Raw genomic sequence first — 27,500 nt, forward strand, 5'->3', positions numbered from 1 at the left:
ATCATAATGAGTACCCAAACTTGGATTTGAAGATATCCATTTGAAGTGAAACACAATTCTCTGTTATGTCTGTACTTTTCCACAAAACAAAAAATACTGTTACAGTAATTAACTTACTAGGTTTTTAATTGTATATCATGTCTACAAGCATAAATATATCACAAGAATAAAGAGTACTCCAGCCATTAGCAATGAAACCAAAGTAATAATGCAACATTTCAATAAGTACTTACAGAATTAGAGACTTTGCTAGGAATCCCATGTTGCAAAAGTGGTGCAATATCAGGATCACCTGCTTTGCCATGGAAAATTGTGGCAGCACCAGCTTTGGGATTGCTACTATTCAAAAACTTTTTTACCACAGGTGGTGTAACAGGCTGTAAGAATAAGCAATGGAAAAATAAACCTTTGATTTACATACGAGATACTTATTCAGGTTACGATGTCTGATTTAGGTTTAAAACACACTAACCAATAGTTAAATAGAAGAATTGGAATATATTTTTTAATAACTCCAGAAATAATAGCCAGCAGTATAAGAGAACAAATGTTTTTAGCAGAGTCACTAACTCATTTAACATAAATGGATATCTGAGCAGGGAAGCCTTGAAACATGTTTGGAGGGTTGGGCCATGGAGCAACACATTGGATGGATGGGTAAGCAATCAGATCGTCTGGAAAGTAATTGAGGCAGAAAAGGAAGCACCAGGAGGATGGAGTGGATGAGCTGTCAGGCCACGAAACACAGGCCACCAGGTACGGAGGTAGACAGAGAAGTACTCAGAGCTGGAAGGCAAACAATTGGGCTGGGAAGTACTTGGAGCTAACAGACAAGAAGCACTCAGGCTGGTCAGCTATTTGAGAGAGCAAGTGGGCTGAGATTCACTGTATTTGGCTCCTGCACTGTACTTGTCAATAGTACATTTTATTCTGAATTGTTTCATTTTTTATGGGTTTTACATATTATACTTACACGGGTATTTTTTTTAAAGCTAGCTGAAAAATCAAATGGCTGCTCAAACTAACTTCACAAAATTATATGAGCATGGTTGATTTCTGCTACTTACCAGTTCATGATTGAAACTTAAAAGAAAAATTGTTATTTATTTGAGCACTCATTCCTCATTGACACCAACTGAATTGAATTTCTGGTTTGTTCACAATTAGTTCGATTTTTGATTAACGAGAGAAACAGAATTTTACAGCACAGAAGGAGGCAAATCAGCCCTTTATGTTTAAGCCAGCACAATTGAAAGAGCCATTCATTTAGTCCCATTCCCCTGCTTTTTCCCCTTACCTATGGCCTAAGCAATGATTCATACAGGTTTAGCATTACCTCTTTGGTTTTGCATTCCATGCCCTAAATGAGTGCTGATTTCAGCCAGTCACCAAATTTTGCCCAATGGATATGTGATGCTTTGAGGTGTGACCCGTTTGAGGTGTCATGTTTATGAGGCCACAATTGAGGCCTGCAAGGCAAGATGAAAGACTTTAAATAATACAGATTAGTTATTAAATAAATTAAAACAACCCAGTGCTAGTGTGCCACCACCAAATGACAAAAGCTCCAATTTTACGATCCCAGCAAAATCTGTGCTGGGAATGGTTGGCTGCATACACCAAGCTAGCCTACAGTGCATTGAGGTGACTATGACAAATATCATGGGGTCAGATGATTTGAATGATTAGCATAAAGTCCCAACACAGCTTTGGCCTTATGCTAACACTTAGCCCAAAGGAGCTAAAATGTAAAAGGATGTGCACCCTTAAAAAGGTAAGTGGCTGCATAGGCGAATACATACTGTTTCAGTCTTTCTTGTCTTTTCCAGCCATCTCACATTAGTCAGTCATTCTTCAATTCTCTTAAACAAACTGTTTCTTTCCCTCAGTTTCAAAACTTTATTTTCTCCTCCCTTCTTTCTCTTTCTTCCTTGGAATGTGGCTTCAGATATTAAACATAGAAACATAGAAAATAGGAGCAAGAGTAGGCCATTCGGCCCTTCGGGCTTGCTCCGCCATTCAAAATGATCATGGATGATCGCCTAACTCAGTACCCTGTTCCCGCTTTTTCCCCATATCCCTTGATCTTTTTAGCATTAAGAAATTTATCTATCTCCTTCTTGAGTACATCTAATGATTTGGCCTCCACTGCCTTCTGTGGTAGAGAATTCCACACATTTACCACCCTCTGAGTGAAGAAATTTCTCCTCATCTCGGTTCTAAATGGCATACCCCGTATCATGAGACTGTGACCCCTCCCCAGCCATCGGGAACATCCTCCCTGCATCTAGTCTGTCTAGTCCTGTTAGAATTGTATATGTTTCGATGAGATCACCTCTCATTCTTCTAAACTCTAGTGAATATAGGCCTAGTCGACCCAATCTCTCCTCATACATCAGTCCTGCCATCCCAGGAATCAGTCTGGTAAACCTTCGTTGCACTCCCTCCATGGCAAGGACATCCTTCCTCAGATAAGGAGACCAAAATTGCACACAATACTCCAGATGTGGTGTCACCAAGGCCCTGTATAACTGCAGTAAGATATCCCTGGTCCTGTATTCAAATCCTCATGCAATGGAGGCCAACATACCATTCGCCTTCCTAACTGCTTGCTGAACCTGAATGCTCGCTTTCAGCGACTGGTATACAAGGACACCCAGGTCTCATTGCACCTCCCCTTTTCCCAATCTATCACCATTCAGATAATAATCTGCCTCTCCGTTTTTACAACCAAAGTGGATAACCTCACATTTATCCACATTATACTGCATCTGCCATGTTCTTGCCCACTCACCCAACTTGTCTAAATCACATTGGAGCCTCTTTAGATCCTCCTCACAGCTCACATTCCACCCCAGCTTTGTGTTGTCTGCAAACTTGGAAATGTTACATTTAGTTCCCTCATCCAGATCATTGATATATTTTGTGAATAGCTGGGGCCCAAGCACTGATCCCTGCGGTACCCCACTAGTCACTGCCTGCCACCCAGAAAAAGACCCGTTTATTCCTACTCTCTGTTTCCTGTCTGTCAACCAATTCTTCAATAATTCCAAACTTCCCAAAAGGGAAGTTAGTGATGCATCAGAAATCCAAGCAACAGGGCAAAAGGGATTCTGAAAGAGCAGAGTAGTACAAAAAAAGAGAAGGTGCTGTGTTTGCTAGCAAGCACTTAATTATTCTAGAGAGAGGTGATTTTGCTTTACAGGGTGCAGCTGAAGCTATTTGGGTTCAGATGGATCAAATTATTTTTCCAAAATTGATCATTGGTACCTGTTGTAGTCCTCCATGTCAAGGGGCCCATCAAGATAAGGTATTTTGAGCACAAATTGTAAGGGCAAAGGGACTATTTTGATTTGGACCATTAAGTGGCATTAAATGACACACTACAAGTGCCCTCCCCAAGGGGAGGGCACCACTAATACAAATGGTTGCGTTAGTCTTTATAAAGCTTCAAAATGGAGTTTAATTTTTTTCAGTTTTTGCCAAGGCTAAGGAGGCTGGGGGTAATCAAGTGTCAAAGAAAAATGAACTGAAAGGAAATCTATTATGGAGGCACTATACAGAGTGGATTGGCAAGTGGCAGAGCAGTAACAGCATACTGTTCGACATTTCAGGGCACGCTCTCTACAGGACAACAGTGTATTTTTGTTGTTAGATGTCAGTGGCCAAGCTCATATAGGTGCCATATGCAAAGCTTTGCACTCTTGGGAATCCTAGCACCCCAGAACAATTCTGTGCCGTCAAGCCAACGCCTCCTTTCCACAAGGAAAGTGATGAACATGAAACCTCTTTCAAACAAGGTATCTATCACTTGCTTGATGCATCAACGGCAGCTAACAGATTGATTTGTCATATGTCATGGTGGTGGCCCATGGGAAGAGCCATCCCTGTGGTACAAGTTGCCTGCAAGTCAGCCTCTCAGTAATGACATAGCTATGTGGTGAAACAGAGGCTCCAAAGATAGGTCTCCACCGACACACCCAGGTGGGACTGTCTGAGCTAGTAACTGCGGGTTCTGGGGCAAGTATGGGTGCGTACATAACACCTGAGGCACTGTTGCACTGCCTTTCTCATCCCCTCAAGAACTGGTCTTCTTTTACCAAATCTAATAGTGCCAACAGTTATGTGGAGAGACTAGAGAAGCTGGGGTGGTTCTCCTTAGAACAGAGAACATTAAGAGGAGATTTGGCAGACGTGTTCAAAATCATGAATAGTTTTGATAGAGTAAATAAGGAGAAACTGTTTCCCTGGCAGAAGGGTCGGTAACCAAAGGACACAGATTTAAGGTGATTGGCATAAGAAACACAGACGACATGAGGAAACATTTTTTTTACGCAGCAAGTTGTAATGATTTGGAATACACTGCCTGAAAGGATGGTGGAAGCAGATTCAATAGTAACTTTCAAAAAGGAATTGGATAAATACTTGAAGGGAAAAAATGTACAGGGCTATGTGGAAAGAGCAGGGTAGTAGAACTAATTGGATAGCTCTTTCAAAGAGCTGGCATGGGCACGATGGGCCGAACGGCCTCCTTCTATGCTGTACCATGGTATGATACTATTAGAACCCCCCAAAGAGATCCCCATCCTGTCCACTTTGCCTGCTACAAATAAAACAACAGCTGGAAGCGAGACAGCTACACAAAATTTAATTGGAAATAAAATCTTGCATGCAAAAAAAACAAAAAAATGTATGGACCAATAAAAAAGGCAGATAAAGCAATATCATATACAAAAAAAATTCCAACCAAAAATCAGAAAGTAATACATTTAAGAAACCTACTCAGAGCTTCAAATGGACCAGGAGTAGTGGTGATGAAGAGACAGCAAGAAAGCCGCAAAATCCAGCAAGGGATTTATCTTTGGAACTTTTTTTTTTATTCGTTCACAGGATGTGGGCATCGCTGGCAAGGCTGGCATTTATTGCCCATCCCTAGCAAGAGATTTTTACAACTGAGTGGCTTGCTAGGCCATTTCAGAATCAACCACATTGCTGTAGGTCTGGAGTCACACATAGGCCAGACCGGGTAAGGATGGCAGGCTTCCTTCCCTAAAGGACATTAGTGAACCAGATGGGTTTTTACGACAATCTGGTAGTTTCATGGCTATCATTACTGATACTAGTATTTTAATTCCAGATTTTTATTTAATTAATTGAATTTAAATTCGCCAGGTGGGATTTGAACTCATGACTCTGGATTTTAGTCCAGGCCTCTAGATTACTAGCCCAGTAACATAACCACTACACTACCATATAAGCTGACCATCAGCCAAGCTTAAAAAATGCCAGCAATTTTCCTGGCTGTAAAACTCAGCCCACCACGAATTGGGCAGGCTAGCCATTTTTTTCCAGGGGAGTATACAACATCCTTTTCTGCCTTCAATATTTGTTTTTTTTTCCTTTCAGGCTTTAATGTACCATTTCTTTTTCTTATTCCTCAAACACTAATGAAGAATGTTGTGCATACCACCCACTTAAGGTACAAAGCCTATGTAACTACTTGTTTTCACATGTCTGGTCCCTTCTTGAGTTTTCAGCTTTTGGGGGCTATTAGCATTTTTTTCTAGCTTCTAATCAAATTAGCTTTTGTTAGTTTGGCATGCGTGTCTACTCAAAAAAACCAACTTCCCGTACTTAAATGGCGTCAGATAAATAAGTTTCTATTGGCATTGCGCAAAAATTAAATGTCAGTATTATTTATACTTCCAAAATTGTACGATTACAGCGTGTTTACATACCCTGGGCTGAATTTCTGTCAGACATTCCAATGTGCTTCCAGTAATAGGTACTAATCTCCCCGCCTGCAAAAGAAACATTCATTACAATCAGACTGTGGCGTGTTTGCATTGCACATTTTAGCTCGTAGGTTCAGCCGTTAATTTATGGCATATAAATAACAGAAAGACCGACATGTTTTAGTGAATAATTTCAGAAATAACCTACAAGTTATACTTTACAATAATTGACATAGATAACACATTGAGCAGAAATTACAAAATTAGAAGAAACCCCAATACATACTGTGTACAACAGGGGATCCTTATCGATGAACTTCCCCTTATATACAGGTCTTAGAGGTTGGAGGACACCGGACATAGTGCATTTACTTTATGGTTACGCTTTAAGTAACAGCTAATACTTTTGGGAAATGTTTTAATTCACAACTGCGATCTGACTCTCCTCCTCTGGAATGTTGATTTTTACTGTCACCAGGCAACCAGCTGCACGTGAGCACAGGGCGACTGGCCACTGACACAAATGCACCTGGTGACAGCAGAGGGAAGTGGCTCAGGTTCACAGTCATCACCTTCGTTGTGTCAAACGTTCAGACCTCCAAAATGTTTCAATAGGCTCTGACAGAGATTGACATTTTTGCAGCCTCAATGCCAACACTTTCAATTTATTTTCGATTCTGGTTACTTTATACAATATTCAAGGGCTGGGAAATGTCAGAAATTGTGCCTCGAATGTTTGTTCTACTCTTTTTTTTGTATAACCCATAATAACCCAAATCGACTAACAAAAGTACCCCCCTTTTCAGAGGGGCACGAACAATAAACGCCCAAATCATAAAAGACAAAGGAAACTTATCAAATTAAATTATAATATTATTTCCCATGTTCACTATGCACTCCAGACCCTGTGGTGCCCACCGGTCGCGGAAAGCCACAAGCGTACTGGCAGACACCGCATGCTCCTCCAGGGTCACCCAGACGCGGATAAAACTGTAGAAGAGAGGCAGACAACCAGAACAACCGCCCCCATGGGTCATGTCCAACCTGGACCTGTGGATGGCCAGCTTGGCCAGGGCCAAGAGCAGACCCACGAGGAGGTCCTCCGACTGGTTTTTATAATTGGTCTCAACATGTGGGCAATGCTGGCAAGGCCTCATTTATTGCTCATCCTTAGTTGCCCTGCGAAGGTGGTAGTGGGTTCTTTGTTGAACTATGAATTGAATTGTTTTAGGATATGTCCATATTATCATTAGCAACCATTCTGAATCTCAGACAGAGTCTTATAAGGGAATATATTTTGCTGCTTCACACCAGCACATCAGCAACATGGAATTCCCCGCCCACATTGTGCAGCTCCACTGTTGGGTGTGAAGTCAGTGCTCAGCAGTCTTGTGAAAAGCCAGCAAGATGCTGATTGTAATATGATGGAGTGACGGGAGAGTTATTGTACAGAGTGACAGGAGAGTTATTGTACTTAGGGACGGGAGAGTTAGTGTACAGAGGGACAGAGTTAGGGTATTGAGGGATGGGAGAGTTAGTATACAGAGGGACAGGAGAGTTAGGGTACTGAGGGATGGGAGAGTTAGTGTACAGAGGGACAGGAGAGTTATTGTACTTAGGGACGGGAGAGTTAGTGTACAGAGGGACAGAGTTAGGGTATTGAGGGATGGGAGAGTTAGTATACAGAGGGACAGGAGAGTTAGGGTACTGAGGGATGGGAGAGTTAGTGTACAGAGGGACAGGAGAGTTAGTGTACAGAGGGATGGGACAGTTAGGGTACAGAGGGATAGGAGAGTTAGGGTACAGAGGGATGGGAGAGTTAGGGTACAGAGGAACAGGAGAGTTAGGGTACAGAGGGATGGGAGAGTTAGGGTACAGAGGGATGGGAGGGTTAGGGTACAGAGGGATGGGAGAGTTAGGGTACAGAGGGATGGGAGAGTTAGGGTACAGAGGGATGGGAGAGTTAGTGTACAGAGGGATGGGAGAGTTAGGGTACAGAGGGATGGGAGAGTTAGTGTACAGAGGGATGGGAGAGTTAGGGTACAGAGGGATGGGAGAGTTAGTGTACAGAGGGATGGGAGAGTTAGGGTACAGAGGAACAGGAGAGTTAGGGTACAGAGGGACGGGAGAGTTAGGGTACAGAGGGATGGGAGAGTTAGTGTACAGAGGGATGGGAGAGTTAGGGTACAGAGGGATGGGAGAGTTAGGGTACAGAGGGAAAGGAGAGTTAGGGTACAGAGGGATGGGAGAGTTAGTGTACAGAGGGATGGGAGAGTTAGTGTACAGAGGGATGGGAGAGTTAGTGTACAGAGGGATGGGAGAGTTAGGGTACAGAGGGAAAGGAGAGTTAGGGTACAGAGGGATGGGAGAGTTAGTATACAGAGGGATGGGAGAGTTAGGGTACAGAGGGATGGGAGAGTTAGGGTACAGAGGAACAGGAGAGTTAGTGTACAGAGGGATGGGAGAGTTAGTGTACAGAGGGATGGGAGAGTTAGGGTACAGAGGGATGGGAGAGTTAGGGTACAGAGGGAAAGGAGAGTTAGGGTACAGAGGGATGGGAGAGTTAGTGTACAGAGGGATGGGAGAGTTAGGGTACAGAGGGATGGGAGAGTTAGGGTACAGAGGGAAAGGAGAGTTAGTGTACAGAGGGAAAGGAGAGTTAGGGTACAGAGGGATGGGAGAGTTAGTGTACAGAGGGATGGGAGAGTTAGGGTACAGAGGGATGGGAGAGTTAGGGTACAGAGGGAAAGGAGAGTTAGTGTACAGAGGGACGGGAGAGTTAGTGTACAGAGGGATGGGAGAGTTAGGGTACAGAGGAACAGGAGAGTTAGTGTACAGAGGGATGGGAGAGTTAGGGTACAGAGGGATGGGAGAGTTAGGGTACAGAGGGATGGGAGAGTTAGGGTACAGAGGGATGGGAGAGTTAGTATACAAAGGGATGGGAGAGTTAGGGTACAGAGGAACAGGAGAGTTAGGGTACAGAGGGATGGGAGAGTTAGTATACAAAGGGATGGGAGAGTTAGGGTACAGAGGAACAGGAGAGTTAGTGTACAGAGGGATGGGAGAGTTAGGGTACAGAGGGACGGGAGAGTTAGTGTACAGAGGGATGGGAGAGTTAGGGTACAGAGGGATGGGAGAGTTAGTGTACAGAGGGATGGGAGAGTTAGGGTACAGAGGAACAGGAGAGTTAGGGTACAGAGGGATGGGAGAGTTAGTGTACAGAGGGATGGGAGAGTTAGGGTACAGAGGAACAGGAGAGTTAGTGTACAGAGGGATGGGAGAGTTAGTGTACAGAGGGATGGGAGAGTTAGTGTACAGAGGGATGGGAGAGTTAGGGTACAGAGGGATGGGAGAGTTAGGGTACAGAGGAACAGGAGAGTTAGTGTACAGAGGGATGGGAGAGTTAGGGTACAGAGGGATGGGAGAGTTAGGGTACAGAGGGATGGGAGAGTTAGGGTACAGAGGGATGGGAGAGTTAGTGTACAGAGGGATGGGAGAGTTAGTGTACAGAGGGATGGGAGAGTTAGGGTACAGAGGGATGGGAGAGTTAGGGTACAGAGGAACAGGAGAGTTAGTGTACAGAGGGATGGGAGAGTTAGGGTACAGAGGGATGGGAGAGTTAGGGTACAGAGGGATGGGAGAGTTAGGGTACAGAGGGATGGGAGAGTTAGGGTACAGAGGAACAGGAGAGTTAGTGTACAGAGGGACGGGAGAGTTAGGGTACAGAGGGATGGGAGAGTTAGTATACAAAGGGACGGGAGAGTTAGGGTACAGAGGGACGGGAGAGTTAGGGTACAGAGGAACAGGAGAGTTAGTGTACAGAGGGATGGGAGAGTTAGGGTACAGAGGGACGGGAGAGTTAGTGTACAGAGGGATGGGAGAGTTAGGGTACAGAGGGATGGGAGAGTTAGGGTACAGAGGGATGGGAGAGTTAGTATACAAAGGGACGGGAGAGTTAGGGTACAGAGGGATGGGAGAGTTAGTATACAAAGGGACGGGAGAGTTAGGGTACAGAGGGATGGGAGAGTTAGGGTACAGAGGGATGGGAGAGTTAGGGTACAGAGGGATGGGAGAGTTAGTATACAGAGGGATGGGAGAGTTAGGGTACAGAGGGATGGGAGAGTTAGGGTACAGAGGAACAGGAGAGTTAGTGTACAGAGGGATGGGAGAGTTAGTGTACAGAGGGATGGGAGAGTTAGTGTACAGAGGGATGGGAGAGTTAGGGTACAGAGGAACAGGAGAGTTAGTGTACAGAGGGATGGGAGAGTTAGGGTACAGAGGGATGGGAGAGTTAGTATACAAAGGGACGGGAGAGTTAGGGTACAGAGGGATGGGAGAGTTAGGGTACAGAGGGATGGGAGAGTTAGGGTACAGAGGAACAGGAGAGTTAGTGTACAGAGGGATGGGAGAGTTAGTGTACAGAGGGATGGGAGAGTTAGTGTACAGAGGGATGGGAGAGTTAGGGTACAGAGGAACAGGAGAGTTAGTGTACAGAGGGATGGGAGAGTTAGGGTACAGAGGGATGGGAGAGTTAGGGTACAGAGGGATGGGAGAGTTAGTATACAAAGGGACGGGAGAGTTAGGGTACAGAGGGATGGGAGAGTTAGTATACAAAGGGACGGGAGAGTTAGGGTACAGAGGGATGGGAGAGTTAGGGTACAGAGGGATGGGAGAGTTAGTATACAGAGGGATGGGAGAGTTAGGGTACAGAGGGATGGGAGAGTTAGGGTACAGAGGAACAGGAGAGTTAGTGTACAGAGGGATGGGAGAGTTAGTGTACAGAGGGATGGGAGAGTTAGTGTACAGAGGGATGGGAGAGTTAGGGTACAGAGGAACAGGAGAGTTAGTGTACAGAGGGATGGGAGAGTTAGGGTACAGAGGGATGGGAGAGTTAGGGTACAGAGGGATGGGAGAGTTAGGGTACAGAGGGATGGGAGAGTTAGGGTACAGAGGGACGGGAGAGTTAGGGTACAGAGGGATGGGAGAGTTAGTGTACAGAGGGATGGGAGAGTTAGGGTACAGAGGGATGGGAGAGTTAGGGTACAGAGGGATGGGAGAGTTAGGGTACAGAGGGATGGGAGAGTTAGTATACAAAGGGACGGGAGAGTTAGGGTACAGAGGGATGGGAGAGTTAGGGTACAGAGGGATGGGAGAGTTAGGGTACAGAGGGATGGGAGAGTTAGTATACAAAGGGACGGGAGAGTTAGGGTACAGAGGGATGGGAGAGTTAGGGTACAGAGGGATGGAGAGTTAGGGTACAGAGGGATGGGAGAGTTAGGGTACAGAGGGATGGGAGAGTTAGGGTACAGAGGGATGGGAGAGTTAGGGTACAGAGGGATGGAGAGTTAGGGTACAGAGGGATGGGAGAGTTAGTATACAAAGGGACGGGAGAGTTAGGGTACAGAGGGATGGGAGAGTTAGGGTACAGAGGGATGGGAGAGTTAGTATACAGAGGGATGGGAGAGTTAGGGTACAGAGGGATGGGAGAGTTAGGGTACAGAGGAACAGGAGAGTTAGTGTACAGAGGGATGGGAGAGTTAGTGTACAGAGGGATGGGAGAGTTAGGGTACAGAGGAACAGGAGAGTTAGTGTACAGAGGGATGGGAGAGTTAGGGTACAGAGGGATGGGAGAGTTAGGGTACAGAGGGATGGGAGAGTTAGGGTACAGAGGGATGGGAGAGTTAGGGTACAGAGGGACGGGAGAGTTAGGGTACAGAGGGATGGGAGAGTTAGTGTACAGAGGGATGGGAGAGTTAGGGTACAGAGGGATGGGAGAGTTAGGGTACAGAGGGATGGGAGAGTTAGGGTACAGAGGGATGGGAGAGTTAGTATACAAAGGGACGGGAGAGTTAGGGTACAGAGGGATGGGAGAGTTAGGGTACAGAGGGATGGGAGAGTTAGGGTACAGAGGGATGGGAGAGTTAGTATACAAAGGGACGGGAGAGTTAGGGTACAGAGGGATGGGAGAGTTAGGGTACAGAGGGATGGAGAGTTAGGGTACAGAGGGATGGGAGAGTTAGGGTACAGAGGGATGGGAGAGTTAGGGTACAGAGGGATGGGAGAGTTAGGGTACAGAGGGATGGAGAGTTAGGGTACAGAGGGATGGGAGAGTTAGTATACAAAGGGACGGGAGAGTTAGGGTACAGAGGGATGGGAGAGTTAGTGTACAGAGGGATGGGAGAGTTAGGGTACAGAGGGATGGGAGAGTTAGGGTACAGAGGGATGGAGAGTTAGTGTACAGAGGGATGGGAGAGTTAGGGTACAAAGGGACGGGAGAGTTAGGGTACAGAGGGATGGGAGAGTTAGTATACAAAGGGACGGGAGAGTTAGGGTACAGAGGGATGGGAGAGTTAGGGTACAGAGGGATGGGAGAGTTAGGGTACAGAGGGATGGGAGAGTTAGGGTACAGAGGGATGGGAGAGTTAGGGTACAGAGGGACGGGAGAGTTAGGGTACAGAGGGATGGGAGAGTTAGTGTACAGAGGGATGGGAGAGTTAGGGTACAGAGGGATGGGAGAGTTAGGGTACAGAGGGATGGGAGAGTTAGGGTACAGAGGGATGGGAGAGTTAGTATACAAAGGGACGGGAGAGTTAGGGTACAGAGGGATGGGAGAGTTAGGGTACAGAGGGATGGGAGAGTTAGGGTACAGAGGGATGGGAGAGTTAGTATACAAAGGGACGGGAGAGTTAGGGTACAGAGGGATGGGAGAGTTAGGGTACAGAGGGATGGAGAGTTAGGGTACAGAGGGATGGGAGAGTTAGGGTACAGAGGGATGGGAGAGTTAGGGTACAGAGGGATGGGAGAGTTAGGGTACAGAGGGATGGAGAGTTAGGGTACAGAGGGATGGGAGAGTTAGTATACAAAGGGACGGGAGAGTTAGGGTACAGAGGGATGGGAGAGTTAGGGTACAGAGGGATGGGAGAGTTAGTATACAGAGGGATGGGAGAGTTAGGGTACAGAGGGATGGGAGAGTTAGGGTACAGAGGAACAGGAGAGTTAGTGTACAGAGGGATGGGAGAGTTAGTGTACAGAGGGATGGGAGAGTTAGGGTACAGAGGAACAGGAGAGTTAGTGTACAGAGGGATGGGAGAGTTAGGGTACAGAGGGATGGGAGAGTTAGGGTACAGAGGGATGGGAGAGTTAGGGTACAGAGGGATGGGAGAGTTAGGGTACAGAGGGACGGGAGAGTTAGGGTACAGAGGGATGGGAGAGTTAGTGTACAGAGGGATGGGAGAGTTAGGGTACAGAGGGATGGGAGAGTTAGGGTACAGAGGGATGGGAGAGTTAGGGTACAGAGGGATGGGAGAGTTAGTATACAAAGGGACGGGAGAGTTAGGGTACAGAGGGATGGGAGAGTTAGGGTACAGAGGGATGGGAGAGTTAGGGTACAGAGGGATGGGAGAGTTAGTATACAAAGGGACGGGAGAGTTAGGGTACAGAGGGATGGGAGAGTTAGGGTACAGAGGGATGGAGAGTTAGGGTACAGAGGGATGGGAGAGTTAGGGTACAGAGGGATGGGAGAGTTAGGGTACAGAGGGATGGGAGAGTTAGGGTACAGAGGGATGGAGAGTTAGGGTACAGAGGGATGGGAGAGTTAGTATACAAAGGGACGGGAGAGTTAGGGTACAGAGGGATGGGAGAGTTAGTGTACAGAGGGATGGGAGAGTTAGGGTACAGAGGGATGGGAGAGTTAGGGTACAGAGGGATGGAGAGTTAGTGTACAGAGGGATGGGAGAGTTAGGGTACAGAGGGATGGAGAGTTAGGGTACAGAGGGATGGGAGAGTTAGGGTACAGAGGGATGGAGAGTTAGGGTACAGAGGGATGGGAGAGTTAGGGTACTCCGCCTCTCTACCTCTCTTTCCTCTTTCAAGACCCACCTTAAAACCTATCTGTTTAAACAAGCTTTTGACCACCTGTCCTAATGTCTCCATTGGTTCGGTGTCAATTTTTGTCTGATTATGCTCCTGTGAAGCGTCTTGGGATGTTTTACTTTGTTAAAGGTGCTATATAAACGTAAATTGTTGTTTAGTGTACAGAGCAGCGGGAGAGTTAGTGTACAGAGGGATGGGAGAGTTAGTATACAGAGAGATGGGAGAGTTAGTGTACAGGGGGACGGGAGAGTTAGTATACAGAGAGATGGGAGAGTTAGTGTACAGGGGGACGGGAGGGTTAGTATACAGAGGGACAGGAGAGTTAGGGTACAGAGCTGGACTCAAAAGGAGCTTGGGTCGAAAAATCAGCACGACAGTGTTGTAGCCCTATCTCTGAATCGCACTCCCTTTGCTAGTGGCCAAGGGTGTGGGATCAGCGAACTTACTCCATGAGTACGTGTACATTAGAACTGATTCACTGTCATGTCATAATAATAACTTTCAAAAGGGAATTGGATAAATACTTGAAGGAAAAAAATTTACAGGGCTATGGGGAAAGAGCAGGGGAGTGGGGCTAATTGGATAGCTCTTTCCAAGAGCCGATACAGGCACGATGGGCCCAATGGCCTCCTTCTGTGCTGTAACATACTATGATACTATAAATATAAACCACTAACAGCTACTGGATTACTGTGTGACTGTAGAATACAGGGAGTGAAGCACATAATAGAAAGTGTAAAGAGGCATCAAGCTTTGAATTGCATGAATGCTGCCTTCAGTTAAGTGATTATAAGGTGATCCCTCACAGCTCGTGTGCTTTTAGGGCTGAATTCAATAAAAATACATTGTGGAGAAGCATGGAGTTAGAACAGAAATATAACAGAAGCTTGTCATCTGATAGGTCATCGCTCTCTCATGGCCAGCTTACACTCTCATTCTCTGTACAACCTTCCTTGTCTCTCTTTATTTGCTCCTCTGAACTTTCCATTCTTGTTCCACCTCAGTTCCAAATATCACATCCTGCACACTCTTCCTCCTTCCTGCATCCTCTCTGTTGAAATCAAGACTCATTGCCCCTTCTCCTATTCTAACTTATTCTTTCCCAAAATCTCAACATTGTGGTGCCCCTCACCTCCTTAGTCTTCCTAAACCTACAGTTTTAAAACTAAAGCTTGGCGTCACCTGAGTCCATCAACTTTCCTGCCCCATGATTGCCGTCTCATTACTGCATGGACCAGGCTGAAAATTGTCCACATTCCTGTCCAAGGACAGTGAAAGACTATGTGTGTGCAGCTATCCCATCATTCATGATTGTGGAGACAGTTCTCCATTTAAAACAGAATGCCTAGAATTTTTGATGGAGAGCTTTCGTCACCATTATGGGTTATGCGATGGCCCCATCTTCATACCTGCAAGAGAGAACGTTTGCATGTTAATTATCTATTTTATGGGTTTAGTCTCTAATCAAAAAGACTGCAAGATGTTTTGATCCAAAGTATAATAGCTTTATTAAGAATTTATAAGCAACAAAGATGTTAAAATACAAGTGTACAATTAAACATACTAATAAGAAGTTCGAATACAACCTGGCAAAGTTTATCACCCCACAAGGCCTCGAAGTGCACTTTCGAAGGTCCTTGATATTAGTTGAGCTGTCCAGCATGCTTCGAGAACGTTCTAATCAATACAAAGATGTTCTCATCTTATATACGTTTTTAGAGACACTAGCTCTATATGGGCCTCCCATCAATCATCCTCCCTGTCTCATAAATCTGCCATCCGCTTTACTTCCTTAAATTCCAAATGATGCACAACATGTGACATCATGCCTTCCATATGATTAGTTGTCTCCGAGTTATCAAGAAGACATATCTTTGCCCAAAACATACGAAAGCTAAAGACAGCTCCCCTTACACATCTTATAAACAGGAAATGAGAATGACACCAAATGCTTATTACCCAAAGGGGCCCTCTCTGCAGAAGGTCATCAAAAGCTTGTTTCGGATGAACAGAATGCCTTTGTTCACAGGGAAAGCCAACATAAGGCTTTTCCCTAACAAGGTTAGCAATATTATAGAAAGCTTGTATAATGCTTTTCTTACATTCCCTTCTTCTGAGTTTACAGAGGTAACCTTTTAGGCTCACATTAGAATCATAGGATCATAGAAAGTTACGGCACAGAAGGAGGCCATTCGGTCCATCGTGTCTGCACCAGCCGAAAAAGAGCTATCCAGTTTAATCCCACTTTCCAGCGCTTGGTCCGTAGCCCTGTAGGTTACAGCACTTCAAGTGCACATCCAAGTACTTTTTAAATGAGTTGAGGGTTTCTGCCTGTACCACCCTTTCATGCAGTGAGTTCCAGACCCCCATCACCCTCTGGGTGATAAAAATTCTCCTCAGCTCCCTTCTAATCCTTCTACCAATTATTTTAAATCTATGCCCCCTGGTCACTGACCCCCTCTGTTAAGGGAAATAGGTCCTCCATATCCACTCTATCTAGTCCCATCAGAATTTTATATACCTCAATCAAATCTCCCCTCAGCCTCCTTTGTTCCAAAGAAAACAACCCCAGCCTATCCAATCTTTTCTCATAGCTAAAATTCTCCACCCATGGCAACATCCTCATAAATCCCCTCTGTACCCTCTCTAGTGCAATCACATCTTTCCTGTAATGTGGTGACCAGAACTGTAGGCAGTACTCAACTTGTGGCCTTACCAATGTTTTATACAGTTCTAGCATAACCTCCCTGCTCTTATTTCTATGCCTCGGCTAATAAAGGAAAGTATCCTGTATGCATTCTTAACCACTTTATCTATCTGTCCTGCTACCTTCAGGGATCTGTGGACATGCACGCCAAGATCCCTTTGTTCCTCTACACCTCTCAGTATCCTCCCATTTATTGTGTACTCCCTTGCCTTGTTTGCCCTCCCCAAATGCATTACCTCACACTTCTCCGGATTGAATTCCATTTGCCACTTTTCTGCCCACCCGACCAGTCCATTGATATCTTCCTACAGTCCACAGCTTTCCTCCTCATTATCAACCACGCAGCCAATTTTTGTATCATCTTTAAAGTTCTTGATCAAGCCCCCGACATTCAAGCCCAAATCATTAATACATACCACAAAAAGCAAGGGACCTAATACTGAGCCTTGTGAAATCCCACTGGAAACAGCCTTCCAGTCACAAAAACACCCATCAACCATTACCCTTTGCTTCCTGCCACTGAGACAATTTTGGATCCAACTAGCCACTTTCCCTTGGATCCCATGGGCTTTTACTTTTTTGACTAGTCTGCCATGTGGGACCTTGTCAAAAGCCTTGCTACATCAAATGCGTTACCCTCATCGACCCTCCTTGCTCCCTCCTCAAAAAATTCAATCAAGCTAGTCAGACATGACCTTCCCATAACAAATCCGTGTTGACTGTCCTTGACATTCCCGTCCCATCCTTAGTTCACAGCTCGGTAGCACAATATATACATTTGCCCATTTTTATACATTGAGGATACTACACAAAGCATTATGATAGCAACTACAATTAGAACAAACTGAGCAAGGATTAAAACCTGTGAGAGAATTCTAGTCCAAGGGTGTTGTCCTACGTTATGTACTGTTTCCCACTATTTAGGTTCCCCCAGCTGTCCTATATTGCTTTCTATGGCTGCATTTCGTTATTGTAGATCAATTAGGTGACGCTCTGACGGTCCAGTCAAGTATAGTTTTAAGACTCAGTGACAGTGGTGGAATTGGATGTCCAAACTATATAACCGGCTTCTGGGCTTCCTCCTTTAAACCGATTTCCACCTGAATTTCCGTAGCATTATGAATGTTCACTGGGATCAGGACTGAATTTGCAATTCTCATAGGTAACTCAGGAGTAAAGCAAAATGATTGAGTTAATACAGGGCACTCCTGTTTCCCATGATGGTAAGCCAAGTCCGATGTCGTCACACAGTAACAACCTCTTCCCCTGTATCCATGCCTTGCCTGTCCCAATTTCCATCTTTGAATACTAACAGTACAAATGTAAGGAATCTTACAACACCAGGTTATAGTCCAACAATTTTATTTTAAAATCACAAGCTTTCGGAGATTATCCCCTTCGTCAGGTGAATGACGTCACCTTCGTCGCCTGACGAAGGGGATAATCTTCGAACGCTTGTGATTTTAAAATAAAATTGTTGGACTATAACCTGGTGTTGTAAGATTCCTTACTAACAGTACAGTTAGGGGAGTGCTCATCTAAGGTGAAACCACAAGCTGGGACACTGTTCTGGGTGACATCACACCAACACACCCATGTGCCTTTGATCTGAGCACAGCAAGGTAAATGTATGTCACCTTTGAGGATGCCTATGGACTCCACCTTGAAGACCTCTAAAGGCTTCTGTTTGAGTGAAAGGTTTGGAATGGCAATAGTCACAGGGAAAACTTGTCCTTCTTTCCGCACTTCACATACAGATGGGCATACAAATCCAGATGCCTAACATTACAATGGTTTCCTCCATTATCATCACTCCATTTATCGAGCTCCTCACCAGTTATAACAGAAAGGATATGATTGCTCTCAATATCTTCCAATCGCTTTTGCACCTGAGACAGCATAAATGCGCCATACATGCTGCACATAATCCCTTTGGAGATCTGAATCTTAGATGTCACTGTGTCACTTATTACTTCATTAATTTTCTTCTGAGTCTGCTGAAAGTTGTCATCCATCCCCTTCAAAGACACTAAAACTTGTTGCTGTTCATCCAACGACCCTGTCACTACCCTTTCGTAATACCCTTTAATTGTTTATGCATGACTTCATCATGTTCCCGCTTTCTGTGTTTATTCTGTTCCAAGCAGCCATCCCTGCTGTAGCTCCTATACCCAACCATTCAGCTACTTCTCGTTTTCCTCTCTGTCTAATGGGGGGTGTGGGGTTATTCATTGGGACTGCATCTATATCTCGACCTGAATTTCTCTCCACAAACTGTCTAAGTTTCTCGGACAACATCTGTTGGTAGAGCCTCTCATAAGTTTCATTACACAAACCTGATAGCAGGGCAATTTTTGAAAAATTAAACAGAACAGGGAAGATTTCAAATCTCACATCGTTATATAGCATCTGATATGTTTTGAAAACTAATAAACCATTGCTGGGGCCCTTGTCTGCAACCGGGCATCTGGTAGAGGCCAAAAAAGTGGTTGCATCTGATGACTTCACATTCTTGATTATTTTAAAGCAGAAGGACCAGGATGACACTCCACTGGCTCCTCTAGGTATGCACCCATAGCAATCAGCATGTTGCTTCCAGACCTGAAGGAAATTGAGAGAGCTGGTCAATGCCCATGTCCCATTAGGGAATGCAAAGGTGCTCTTAGTATCATCCATTTAGGGCATGCCAAAAGCCCCAATGTCACTGTCTTTACTGGTGATCGCACTCATCCGATACCACTTGATAGCAGTTGGTTCTTTTCCATTGCCGATACATGTACACACCAATCAAATCCCTTTACCCGCTGGTACGTATAATTAAAAGTCCCGTTTTGACCATGACCTGGTAACATTGGTGGTATAACTCATGTCGACAGAGTCCCAGCTGTCCCGAAGGCGTCCAGCTTCACCGAGGGGGAAGATGCAGCCCAACACAACAGCTAGCAATGGGTTCATGGTGCAACCTTGGTAACATGTAATATACCTGCAAGATGTAATGTATGTTCTTGGTTAGTATCTGACACAATTATTTATTCAATTATGTGGCAAGAGTAAACTAAAGCGCTACAACAATATTACTACATTTCAAAGAATATTTTACTTTGACCGTGACAAATTCAGAAAAACAAATCCCAAAAAACATGTGAGAGACTGCCTAGCTTCTCTTACTTATCTCCCCATGGTTTCTCTCTCTCTTTTGGAACTAGCAGCCTGTCTGAAATTAAATCTGTCTAGCCCACATACAAATGTGCATAGGACAACTGAATTTGGAATTTCCAACTCTTTGTGTTTTTAATTGTTTTCATCTATATCCGCACGTAAGGAGGGTTCAGAATTAATCATAGAATCCCTTTTATCAGCTTGAATTTTGATCACATTACTACTCAATTTGTCTATTATCAAGAAGGGTCCTTTGGATCTCTTTGCCCACTTTCCTGTGACATTGTTTAGTTTCACCATCACCTTGTCCCCCACTTCAAGACCCTTAACATAAGGGCCAAACTTGTGCCAGTACTTATTATTGTGGCCAATTGATAGGGCAGAACTTAGGTACACCTGTTTTAAATGAGCGTGTAATTGCTCCTTGTATGCGTCCATGGTCACACTCTCTTGTTGAGATCCGCCCAAAGTCTTACCAGCCATTCCCACTGCCTTGATAACTCACTGCTTAAGAGTACGAGTCACATGCTCGACCATCCCAGTTGCCTGCGGATTATATGGAATGTGAAATTTTTGCCTGATTCGTAGGAACTTTTGTGTCTCCTTCATGACCTGACCAGTCAAATGAGTCCCTTGATCAGACTCAATTGTATTTGGCAGTCCCCAGCGAGTGGAAACATGCTCAATAAGTACCTTTGCAGTTTGGGTAGCTGTGGCTTGTCTCACAGGGATAGCCTCAACCCATTTAGAAAAGCTGTCAACTATAACCAAGACATACTAGTCACCCTTCTGTGTCCTCTGCCAACATAATCAATCTGCAAATTTCCCCACAGGCCATCGGATGGCTAGGATGCATTTTAATTCTGGGTCCAGGATCATACTGGGCACACGTTAGGCAATCATTAATGATAGCATTCACAGTCTGATCCATACAAGGTCACCACATCTGCTGCATTAGCCTTTGGACCAGGCTGTCACCCTTCTGGTGCCTACTAGAGGCATAGGCAAAATGGACCACCTCATCACAAAGTGACTGCAGGACTACCCATTTGCCCTGATAAAACCACGTTATTCTCTACTGTAAAATTGTCCCGTCTGTAAAAGGTATCTTTGGGCCATGAGCCCTCAACTTTGATGACCACCTGGACTGATTTAATCCAGGGGTCCTGATCTTGCACCCCTGCAAGATCCACAGTGGGTGTTTCACTTTGCACTCTAGTTATCTGGCCCTGCATGGCTACGGTGGTTCCCATACTCACAGGATGATCTCACACCTCTTGCCTTGCCATTTTCACTGGCCCAGGGGGCGATTTTAGGATGGGCTCGGACTTTGACCACCTCCAAGGTTGTTACCTCCTCTCAGCCTCTGCCAGTATCCATTGGATCAGCCCTGCCGAAGGCAACGTCTTACCGTCCGCAGGGGTAAATCCCCTTTTATTCCAAATCAGTAGGTAGTCAGTTAAAGACAAGTAGCTAAAGTGCCTTGGAGAATATATTGAGAGAGCCCTGGTGCTCCAACATCTGTCACACATAAGCTACTGCTGCTCGTTCTGCCTATTGGGCGGAGTGACTTCCTCTTAGCCGCACTGATTTTTCAATCCCCAACTTGGACCATAGATCCCAAACCCCGCTATCGATCCTGCTGGAGTGAGGTGACTAGATCTGTCCACAAAAACATGCGTGGAGCCTTCTATAGGATCTGGGATAAAGGGCCCTTCGCCGAGCTCAGGGATGGATAAAGCACACTCATGTGGCTTTCCAGGTAGCAACAGCCCAGCCGCCAAATACAAAGGAGTGCGGACATGTCAGACCTCTAAATTTCTCTCCTGCAGTTCTAAAGTCCACCTTCCTACATGGCTGTAAGAATCTGACCCATCCCTGAGAACCCCTGATAACAATAACGTGTGAGCGGTCAAAAGAATGATCTTATCCAGTCCTGTAATGTAGAAGAATTTCACTGTCCCCCATTACACTGCCAGCAAACGCCTCTCGCTAGCAGTATATGTCTGCTCCACCGGTATCAATACTCAGGAGGCATGAACCATGGGAACTAATTTTCCATGGCGCTCTTGGAGGAGGATGGCGGACAAGGACATGTCCGACGCCCCAACCTCCATGGAGAAGGGTCTACTGTTCTCTCGAGGTTTTAACACCAGTGCCTGTGCCATAGCCTGTTTTAAATCTTTTGCTGCCTGCTCCTGGGGAGGGCCCCATTCCCATGTCACCCCTTTCCACAGGAAGGCATACAACGTCACTGTACGGGCAGCAAAATTCTGTATAAAATCTTGGTGGTATCCCATCAGTCCTAAGAATGATCAGAGGGAGGAGACAGCTCTGGGAATCATATTCTCTCCTATAGCCTTAATTTTATCTTCACTGACCTTACATAAAACATATGCTATAATCTCTTCCAGATACCACACTGTACTCTCTGAGCCTTCTTTGGGTTTACTTTTATCCCGCTCTCCCATAAGAGAGTCAAAGGTTTTCTGAGCAGGGAGTAATGCTCTTCTATAGTTTCCGTATGGAGTAATATATTGTCTACATACTGGACAAGGGCCTCCAGTCGGCTAAACCGTTGTGACACCTTATTTAGTAACTGATGGAATATTGAGGGTGAGTTATGGAAACCCTGGGGTAAACAGTTCCAAGTATATTGTTGTTCACAGACTGTAAATGCAAATTTGGTATGGCATTCAGAGGTTAGGGGCACTGACCAAAAACCATTCGATATATCAAGAACTGAAAATATCTAAGAGCTCACCTAGGTGCGCATAAGGGTGTGTACTTATTCACCTCTCAATAATCAATAGTCAGTAGCCAGGAACCGTGTGGTTTTTTTAACTGGTCTTGTTGGGGAGTTGTTAGAACTGGCTGTCTCTCACAAAACCCCTTGTTGCACTAGGGACTGTATAATCTCAGCTGCCGGTCCCTCTGCCTCTTTCGGGAATCGATATCGTCGGGCAGGTTGCAGAGGATCGGGTCTCTGTACCATCACTTCCTGTTCTGTCTTTCCACAATCATTCTTGTGAGCAGTCCAATACTTCGTCTGTACAAGGATCTCTTGTACTACTGGATCCTCATGGGTTAATAGGGTCTCTAAATTATATCACTTGTGAATTCCGACTAAATGAATACATCCTTCCCTCTCTATTTTCATACATTCCAAACAGAGTAGTACTATCTTCCACAAGCAATGCTTATGCATGTCTACTGCTATTCCATATTGTTCCAGCCAATCTGCCCCTAATATCCCATCCATACCTTCCAGCTTACTCCATATCAATATTGCCCACCTTCATGGTTGTTTCTGTCAAAACGCCAGTATTTACCCCACTGGCAAACCTGCCTAAATCAATAGTTCCCATGATTTTACTTCCTCCAGGAGAGGATCCCCTTATGCAGGTACGGGATGCTCCTGTATCGACCACAGATATTTTCTGGCGGCCTCTAACCAGAACAGCCACATTGGGTTTTCCATACACATCACACTGCAGTTGTTCAAGGGATACCTTCAGCTTTACCAAGGCCTGTTCCGGTCAGCAGGAGTGGAAGTCTCCCTCCCACTGTGGGGTCAGTGGAGCTGTCGAGCCTGGTGTAATCCCTCCAGCACCGTCTTTAAACTGCAGTTTCTGCAATTCCTTTCATAACTTTCTTGACATTGCAGTTGTTGTTAAGCTAACTTAAGGGTTAAGTCATGGCAGGAGATCCCAGGGCCGTGTCATGTTCCTCTTGTGAGATGTGGGAATTCAGGGCTCCTTCCTGTATCCCTGATTCCTTCACCTGCGGGAAGTGTGTCCAGCTGCAGCTATTGTTTGACCGCTTGACGGCTCTGGAGCTGCGGATGGACTCACTTTGGAGCATCCGCGATGCTGAGAAAGTCGTGGATAGCACGTTCAGTGAGTTGGTCACACCGCAGATAAAAATTACTGAGGGAGATAGTGAATGGGTGACCAACAGACAGAGGAAGAGTAGGAAGGCAGTGCAGGGGTCCCCTGCGGTCATCTCCCTCCAAAACAGGTATACCGTTTTGGATACTGTTGGGGGAGATGGCTCACCAGGGGAAGGTGGCAGTGGCCAGGTTCATGGCACCGTGGCTGGCTCTGCTGCACAGGAGGGCAGGAAAAAGAGTGGCAGAGCTATAGTGATAGGGGACTCGATTGTAAGGGGAATAGACAGGCGTTTCTGCGGACGCAACCGAGACTCCAGGATGGTATGTTGCCTCCCTGGTGCAAGGGTCAAGGATGTCTTGGAGCGGCTGCAGGACATTCTGGAGGGGGAGGGTGAACAGCCAGTTGTCGTGGTGCATATAGGCACCAACGATATAGGTAATAAACAGGATGAGGTCCTACAAGCTGAATTTAGGGAGTTAGGAGTTAAACTAAAGAGTAGGACCTCAAAGGTAGTAATCTCAGGATTGCTACCAGTGCCACGGGCAAGTCAGAGTAGGAATGACAGGATAGCTAAGATGAATACGTGGCTTGAGAGATGGTGCAAGAGGGAGGGATTCAAATTCCTGGGCCATTGGAACCGGTTCTGGGGGAGGTGGGACCAGTACAAATTGGACGGTCTGCATCTGGGCAGGACTGGAACCAATGTCCTAGGGGGAGTGTTTGCCAGTGCTGTTGGGGAGGGTTTAAACTAATGTGGCAGGGGGATGGGAACCGATGCAGGAAGTCAGTGGGAAATAAAATGGTGACAGAAACAAAAGGCAGTAAGGGAGAGTGTACAGAACATGACCGGACAGATGGTCTGAGAAAGCAGGGCAAAGACCAAGGGAAGTCTAGATTAAACTGCATTTATTTCAATGCAAGAAGTTTGATGGGCAAGGCAGATGAACTCAGGGCATGGATGGGTACATGGGACTGGGATGTTATAGCTATTACTGAAACATGGATAAGGGAGGGGCAGGACTGGCAGCTCAATGTTCCAGGGTACAGATGCTATAGGAAAGATAGAGCAGGAGGTAAGAGAGGAGGGGGAGTTGCGTTCTTGATTAGGGAGAACATCACGGCAGTAGTGAGAGGGGATATATCCGAAGGTTCGCCCACGGAGTCTATATGGGTAGAACTGAAAAATAAGAAGGGAGAGATCACTTTGATAGGATTGTACTACAGACCCCCAAATAGTCAACGGGAAATTGAGGAGCAAATATGTAAGGAGATTACAGACAGCTGCAAGAAAAATAGGGTGGTAATAGTAGGGGACTTTAACTTTCCCAACATTGACTGGGACAGCCATAGCATTAGGGGCTTGGATGGAGAGAAATTTGTTGAGTGTATTCAGGAGGAATTTCTCATTCAGTATGTGGATGGCCCGACTAGAGAGGGGGCAAAACTTGACCTCCTCTTGGGAAATAAGGAAGGGCAGGTGACAGAAGTGTTGGTGAGGGATCACTTTGGGACAAGTGATCATAATTCCATTAGTTTTAAGATAGCTATGGAGAAGGATAGGTCTGGCCCAGAAGTTAAAATTCTAAATTGGGGAAAGGCCAATTTTGATGGTATTAGACAGGAACTTTCAGAAGTTGATTGGGAGAGTCTGTTGGCAGGCAAAGGGACGTCTGGTAAGTGGGAGGCTTTCAAAAGTGTGTTAACCAGGGTTCAGGGTAAGCACATTCCTTATAAAGTGAAGGGCAAGGCTGGTAGAAGTAGGGAACCTTGGATGACTCGGGAGATTGAGGCACTAGTCAAAAAGAAGAAGGAGGCATATGAGATGCATAGGCAGCTGGGATCAAGTGGATCCCTTGAAGAGTATAGAGATTGCCGGAGTAGAGTTAAGAGAGAAATCAGGAGGGCAAAAAGGGGATATGAGATTGCTTTGGCAGATCAGGCAAAGGTGAATCCAAAGAGCTTCTACAAATACATAAAGGGCAAAAGGGTAACTAGGGAGAGAGTAGGGCCTCTTAAGGATCAACAAGGTCATCTATGTGCGGAAGCACAAGAAATGGGTGAGATCCTGAATGAATATTTCACATCGGTATTTACGGTTGAGAAAGGCATGGATGTTAGGGAACTTGGGGAAATAAATAGTGATGTCTTGAGGAGTGTACATATTACAGAGAGGGAGGTGCTGGAAGTCTTAACGCGCATCAAGGTAGATAAATCTCCGGGACCTGATGAAATGTATCCCAGGACGTTATGGGAGGTTAGGGAGGAAATTGCGGGTCCCCTAGCAGAGATATTTGAATCATCCACCGCTACAGGTGAGGTGCCTGAAGATTGGAGGGTAGCAAATGTTGTGCCTTTGTTTAAGAAGGGCGGCAGGGAAAAGCCTGGGAACTACAGACCAGTGAGCCTGACATCTGTAGTGGGTAAGTTGTTAGAGGGTATTGTGAGGGACAGGATCTACAGGCATTTGGAGAGGCAGGGACTAATTAGGAACAGTCAGCATGGTTTTGTGAGAGGAAAATCATGTCTCACGAATTTGATTGAGTTTTTTGAAGGGGTAACCAAGAAGATAGATGAGGGCTGTGCAGTAGACGTGGTCTACATGGACTTCAGCAAAGCATTTGACAAGGTACCGCATGGTAGGTTGTTACATAAGGTTAAATCTCATGGGATCCAAGGTGAGGTAGCCAATTGGATACAAAATTGGCTTGACGACAGAAGACAGAGGGTGGTTGTAGAGGGTTGTTTTTCAAACTGGATGCCTGTGTCCAGCGGTGTGCCTCAGGGATCGGTGCTGGGTCCGCTGTTATTTGTTATTTATATTAATGATTTGGATGAGAATTTAGGAGGCATGGTTAGTAAGTTTGCAGATGACACCAAGATTGGTGGCATTGTGGACAGTGAAGAAGGTTATCTGGGATTGCAACGGGATCTTGATCAATTGGGCCAGTGGGCCGATGAATGGCAGATGGAGTTTAATTTAGATAAATGTGAGGTGATGCATTTTGGTAGATCGAATCGGGCCAGGACCTACTCCGTTAATGGTAGGGCGTTGGGGAGAGTTATAGAACAAAGAGATCTGGGAGTACAGATTCATAGCTCCTTGAAAGTGGAGTCACAGGTGGATAGGGTGGTGAAGAAGGCATTCGGCATGCTTGGTTTCATTGGTCAGAACATTGAATGCAGGAGTTGGGATGTCTTGTTGAAGTTGTACAGGGCATTGGTGAGGCCACACTTGGAGTACTGTGTACAGTTCTGGTCACCCTATTATAGAAAGGATATTATTAAACTAGAAAGAGTGCAGAAAAGATTTACTAGGATGCTACCGGGACTTGATGGTTTGACTTACAGGGAGAGGTTAGACAGACTGGGACTTTTTTCCCTGGAGAGTAGGAGGTTAAGGGGTGATCTTATAGAAGTCTATAAAATAATGAGGGGCATAGATAAGGTCGATAGTCAAAATCTTTTCCCAAAGGTAGGGGAGTCTATAACGAGGGGGCATAGATTTAAGGTGAGAGGGGAGAGATACAAAAGGGTCCAGAGGGGCAATTTTTTCACTCAAAGGGTGGTGAGTGTCTGGAACGAGCTGCCAGAGGCAGTAGTAGAGGCGGGTACAATTTTGTCTTTTAAAAAGCATTTGGACAGTTACATGGGTAAGATGGGTATAGAGGGATATGGGCCAAGTGCAGGCAATTGGGACTAGCTTAGTGGTATAAACTGGGCGACATGGACATGTTGGGCCGAAGGGCCTGTTTCCATGTTGTAACTTCTATGATTCTATGATTCTATGAAGTCACATTTGGAGTGCGAGAAATCTGCCTCCACTGATTTAACTGCAATGGGAACAAGCAGATTGAAATTTCCCACTACGAGGAGCCACCTCGTCGATCACTGCAGCTTTCTGGAGCGTGGGGAATTTAAATCCACTGAGAACTCATTCACTGCGGAGGCAATTTTGCTGATCTTTTGCACAATTCAGCATCTACGCTAAGCAGAGGGAAGAAGAAAGAAACTACTGTCTGTCATTTTGTTCCAGTTGAAGTTCAGAGTTCAAACACTACTTCCATTAGTAGGAGTTTTATAAGCCACAACCCTAAGTATCCAAGAACCTAAAAGTGAATCAATTGGGGAAAATGG

General features: G+C 45.5%; 1 protein-coding gene across 1 annotated transcript in view; it reads right to left on the reverse strand.

Moving 5' to 3' along the window:
• efhb (EF-hand domain family, member B) overlaps nt 1-6,173 on the reverse strand; it is a 57,226-nt gene extending 51,053 nt beyond the window's left edge. Inside the window, exons 1-3 of the mRNA XM_067998768.1 lie at nt 6,022-6,173; nt 5,739-5,801; nt 234-377 (exon numbers count right to left, since the gene is read on the reverse strand). Of these exons, the coding sequence (XP_067854869.1) occupies nt 234-377; nt 5,739-5,801; nt 6,022-6,096 (282 nt within the window). The 5' untranslated portion in view covers nt 6,097-6,173. The remainder of the gene's footprint in view (nt 1-233; nt 378-5,738; nt 5,802-6,021) is intronic.
• Nucleotides 6,174-27,500: the final 21,327 nt, after the last annotated feature.

This window comes from Heptranchias perlo, chromosome 2 (assembly GCF_035084215.1).
Source record: "Heptranchias perlo isolate sHepPer1 chromosome 2, sHepPer1.hap1, whole genome shotgun sequence".
Classification (NCBI taxonomy): domain Eukaryota; kingdom Metazoa; phylum Chordata; class Chondrichthyes; order Hexanchiformes; family Hexanchidae; genus Heptranchias; species Heptranchias perlo.